Here is a 4958-nt window from a genome sequence, read left to right on the forward strand (position 1 = left end):
TCTGTCAAGGTTAGCTTCATTCACTCTGGCTGGCAATGGCTCTCCAGGGTTAAAATTGAGATCTTTCATAATGCCTAATCCTACTAACTGGGGATGCTGGGGATTGAACCTGGAGCCTTCTGCATTCAGAGCAGATGTTCTATCACTCAGCCCTACTATAGAAAACTGTAGTAGACAATGAGGAAGGGAGCAAGAGGTCAAGAGATGGGAAAAGGATGTGGGCATGGATACTTGTCATATCAGCTAGTTATACCATGTTACAGAACCGGAGAAGAAACCCAAGGGGTTTTGTAATGGCTTGCTCTGGAGAACATGGTGGTAGAAAGCTCACAGCCCAGTTCTGCAGAGCCCATTTGCATGCTTCCAGTATTACTTTTAGGCTGAATGGACAGGAGGGAGAGAGGAAAGGAGATATTGAAGCAGAAGGAAGAATGTAAGTTCATAAGAAGAGCCCTGCTTGATCAGATCATCTAGCCCAGCATCCTGTCTCACACAGGGGCCAACCAGTTCCTCTGGAGGGCCAGCAGCAGGGTATAGCGGCCAAGGCCTTCCCCTGATGTGGCCTCCTGGCTCTTGGATTCAGAGGCTTAGTTCCCCTCAGTCACCATGGCTAGTAGCCATTGATAGACTTACCCTCCATGAATCTATCGAATTCCCTTTTAAAGCTGTTTGTTCCTGTTACCATCACTACATCCTCTTCTAACAAATCCCACATTTTAATCACTCTCTGTGTAAAATAGTATTTCCTTTTGTCCATCCTGATGCTACTGCCCATCAGCTTCATTAGATGCCCTCGAGTTCTAGTATTTTGGAAGAGGGAGAAAAAAATTATCTTTATCTAGCTAGTTGTCTATGACGGTGTTTGAAGCCGGAAAATAGCAGAGTTGTTGCAGTGGAGTATTTACAGTTTATTTACAGAGCTTATATACATACACAGCTTTGTAGCAGTTCAGAATATTCACTGACAAAGTGCTTCGCATAACAACCGTAACCATCAAGGCAGTTCTGTACAAAGAACTCATTGCAATATATACATACATTGACCAATCACAGTACAGTTCTGTACACTTGCTGAGTCATTCTGACACCTTCAGGTATGATGCAACTCTGGTGTCATATGACCTCTTAGCTGCCATTCCAGATCATTTAGATCTAATTCATGTTCCATGACATAGCTGTGATCTTGCCTATACTGACAGTCTAAACTAGGATGGAGAGAGATTGTAGAAAGCATACCAATTCCTCATAATGGACAGAGGAAGAGAGAGAGGAAGGGAAGTGACCAGAAGGAAGGAACCCCTGAGATTAGCATTCTGGGTAACAAAGGGACAGCAGCAGGAGTGAACAAAGGGGAGGTCAAGGACTACCCTACCTAGCCCTTTACTGACTCTCTACTGCCTTCTACTGAGATTCTGATCTCTGTACTAGCACTGAGTGACCCTGCACCGTTCCTTCCAACAGGAAGAGCCTCTTTCTTCGGGGCAAGCCTCTTTCAAATGGAGAAAATGCTCCTCACTGAGGATGGTTTCTGCATTGGCGTCTCCGTCCGTTGTTTTGCGAAACCCACCTTGGAACAGAAACCCCCCTCTGCATTGCATGCTGCTCTTGCTTTCTTTGATCATTGGATTTTATGGTATCTTCTGCATAGGTTTATGGCCATTCAGGGGGTGACTTTGCAGTCAGTATGGCGTTGCCCCAAGATATTTGAATGTGGTTTTGAGCTGCACTTTCCCCTCCCAGCTGAGAAGATGTGGAGCAAATGCTAGATGCAGAACTGCCCTTAGCAAAATGCAGTGATAGGCTACGACCCCTCCCCTCTCCCCCGCATGTGATAGTGTAGGTTTTGAAAAGTACACAGACGGAGAGTGAATTCAGCAAAGCGTACTTCATTCGATCAGGAACAAGACAGCTTTTGCCATCTCGCAGGCCGGCTTATATTCCCCGTGAAACCGCCACCCATAACACACCCCAGTAGGTTATTTACAGGGGCCGAGAGTTCCATAGGCTCTCGGCCGGGACCTAGCCCCCTGATTGGTGTGGGCTAGGATCCGCATAGTCTATTGTCTCTAAGAGCGTAGCTCGACGTTTGTGCTTGACCGTGTGATGCCGTAGCCGGCCACGCGGTCTGACTGGATATATTACAGGTTTATAAACCTCTGATGAAATTGACAACATGGTCCATTCCTGTTTTGGTGCAGGGGAAATGGAAGAAGACATTGTTAACCAAGAAAAGTGCTGCATGGAATCCATCCACAAGATGGCACCAGGACACCGGAACGCCATTCTCTTCCAATCGTTTTTTGTACAAAATCCCTTCATCTCTCAGGACATCGTACTGGCAGGTTAAAATAAGCGTCTCAGGCAGCTGCCGAATGACCTCGTCCTCAGCGAAAAGTGGGGATAGTTTTGGGCTAGCGGCCAACTCGAAACCTTCGTAAATATCCCTAAAAGGGGGTGCAGGAGTGACTACTTTAGCCTCTCTCTTTCGGAATTCTTCGGGGATATTCTCTACACTTAGCCATTTTTTATACTTCATTTTCATGTCTTCGGAGACATGGGCACCTTCCAAGATCAGATCAGTAATTGATATATCTCTCTTCAAATACTGTAACCCAAATCTTAAAACCTGCCTTTTGAACAAGATGGGAGTCCTGCCGTTTTGCAGGTATGAAGGCAAGTTAAACTTCACCATTTGAAGGAGAGGATAGAGCAGTATCTGAGCCCGTGGTTTTGGTAGGTCTCTTCTTTGTCCCACCACCTGGCAAGTGACCGCAGTGAGTAAGCCCCCAAAGCTGTCCCCACAAACTATTACACGGGCAGGATCCACCTCGTAGTCTTCGGCATGTTCCAACAAATGTACGGTGACGTCGAGACACTGTTGAAACTGAAGTGGGTAGGAATGCTCTGGGCTCAGACTGTACCTGTTGAACCAAATAACAGCATCACAATCTGTGTGCCTCCCTCGTTCCTTAGGAGCACAAGATTTTGGTGCGCCATATAATGGAGCACAAGGCAAATAATTCAGATCTCCGTGAGATCCCGCACCATTTGGGATTCTTTTATAAAATGCATATGGAATGATAAGTTCAGTTTGGTGTAGTGGTTAAGTGTGTGGACTCTAATCTGGGAGAACCAGGTTTGAGTCCCTACTCCTCCACTTGCACCTGCTGATGTGACCTTGGGTCAGTCACAAGCTCTGGCACAGCTGTCCTTGAAAAAGAGCAGTTTGTGTCAGAGTTCTCTCAGCCCCACCCACCTCACAGGGTGTCTGTTGTGGGGAGGGGAAGGGAAAGGAGTTTGTAAGCCGCTCTGAGACTCCAAGTGAAGGGCGGGGTATAAATCCAATCTCTTCTTCTTCTTCTTCTTCTTCTTCATCTTCTTCTTCTTCCCAGAGAAAACACGCTTATATCGGAAAGTAAGAGTGTATTTCTCTGGGGACCGAACTATCATTGGTGGCGCAGATAAAATCTTATTTTAAACAAACAAGCGGACAAACGGATGAGCCACGCAAGAGGTCTCCCCAATCTCACACATGCATTTATATATGCAACCAGTGTTCCCTCTAAGCTGAGTTAGTGTGAGCTAGCTCACAGTTTTTGAGCCTCCTGATCACACGTTCTTATCTTAGCTCAGGAAGGATGTGGCTCCAGAGCAAACTAATTTATGCAGTAGCCAAATCGCTTGCTCACAACTTTAACGCCAGATGCTCACAGAGTAGGATTTTTGCTCACAAGACTCCACAGCTTAGAGGGAACATTGCATGCAACCCCCCCCCCCCAGTCACTCTGCCAGATCTCTTGGTTTTATTATTGTAGTTCCATGGAACAATTTGAAGCAGGTCTGGTCCTGGTGGAAAGTGTTGTCAAGTCACAGCTGACTTATGGTGACCCCGTAGGGTTTTCAAGGCTAGAGATGTTCAGAGGTGGTTTGCCCTTCCCTGCCTCTGCATAGCAACCCTGGACTTCCTTGGGGGTTTCCCATTCAAGGACTAACCAGAACTGACCCAATTTAGCTTCTGAGACCTGAAAAGTTCAGGCCTGTCTGTGCTGTCCAGGTCAGGGACTACTGGCATCTACTGAGAAGTAATTCCCATGTTAATCGATAGGGCTTACCTCCGGGAAAGTGTCTTTAGGATTGCAACCTGAGACCCTCAAAAAAAAATTTTTTTAGCCAAGTTTTCATGTTTCAAGTGCATTGAAAGCTTCCTGGTTACAGAACTCTTCTTCAGACACAAAGCATTCTGTGCTGTTCAAAAGCTTTTGTTCTCATGTCCAGAAATATATCACTACACCTGATTATGTTATATTACTAGGCCTTTATTACGTTGTGTTATTCTGCACTGATAGCTTGCATTTGCTTTGACGTTTGGCTTTACTTTTTTAAGGTATTTGCCAAGCAATTGTTGAGATTTTATTGTGTCTGTTAGGGTTGCCATTCTCCAGGTGGTACCTGGAGTTTCCCAGAATGACAACTGCTCCTCAGACTAGGGAGATCAGTTCCTCTGGAGAAAATGGAGGGTGGATTCTGTAAGAATACACCCTGCAGAGATCTCTCTGCTCCCCAAGCTTCACCCACATATCTCCAGAAACCCCAACCCAGAGATGGCAACCCTTGCTTTTACCCTTTAAAAGTACAATGAAAACTAACATTAATGAGTTATGGATTCTCTCCCCCCCCCCGGTCTTTATTTTCTGCTCACAGAAAGAAGATTCTCAATGCAATCCTGAACAGAGTTAAACCTTTCTAATCTCCAGGGCTATTTTTGGGCAGGAACACACAGGAACAGAGTTCTGGCTGGCTTCTGAGCCCACCCCTCCCCTCCCCTCCCTTGCCAAAAGCCCAGCTGTTGCGGTATTTGAGCACATAGATTTTGTGTCAAAAATTGCTTCTCTTGCAATTCCGAATTTTGCTACTAGATGCCTCTGCTGTGCTTCCCCACTAACTGATCACTGCAATGC

The 4958-nt window shown here is 46.0% G+C and overlaps 1 protein-coding gene across 1 annotated transcript in view; it reads right to left on the minus strand.

The window, feature by feature from the left end:
• Positions 1-2125: 2125 nt before the first annotated feature.
• Positions 2126-4958, minus strand: part of LOC107108426 (arylacetamide deacetylase-like 3) — a 14348-nt gene continuing 11515 nt past the window's right edge. Inside the window, exon 4 of the mRNA XM_015408855.1 lies at positions 2126-2921. Coding sequence (XP_015264341.1) covers positions 2147-2921 — 775 coding nt within the window. The 3' untranslated portion in view covers positions 2126-2146. The remainder of the gene's footprint in view (positions 2922-4958) is intronic.

Source organism: Gekko japonicus, unplaced genomic scaffold, assembly GCF_001447785.1.
Source record: "Gekko japonicus isolate JY-2015 unplaced genomic scaffold, Gekko_japonicus_V1.1 scaffold4399, whole genome shotgun sequence".
Lineage (NCBI taxonomy): Eukaryota > Metazoa > Chordata > Lepidosauria > Squamata > Gekkonidae > Gekko > Gekko japonicus.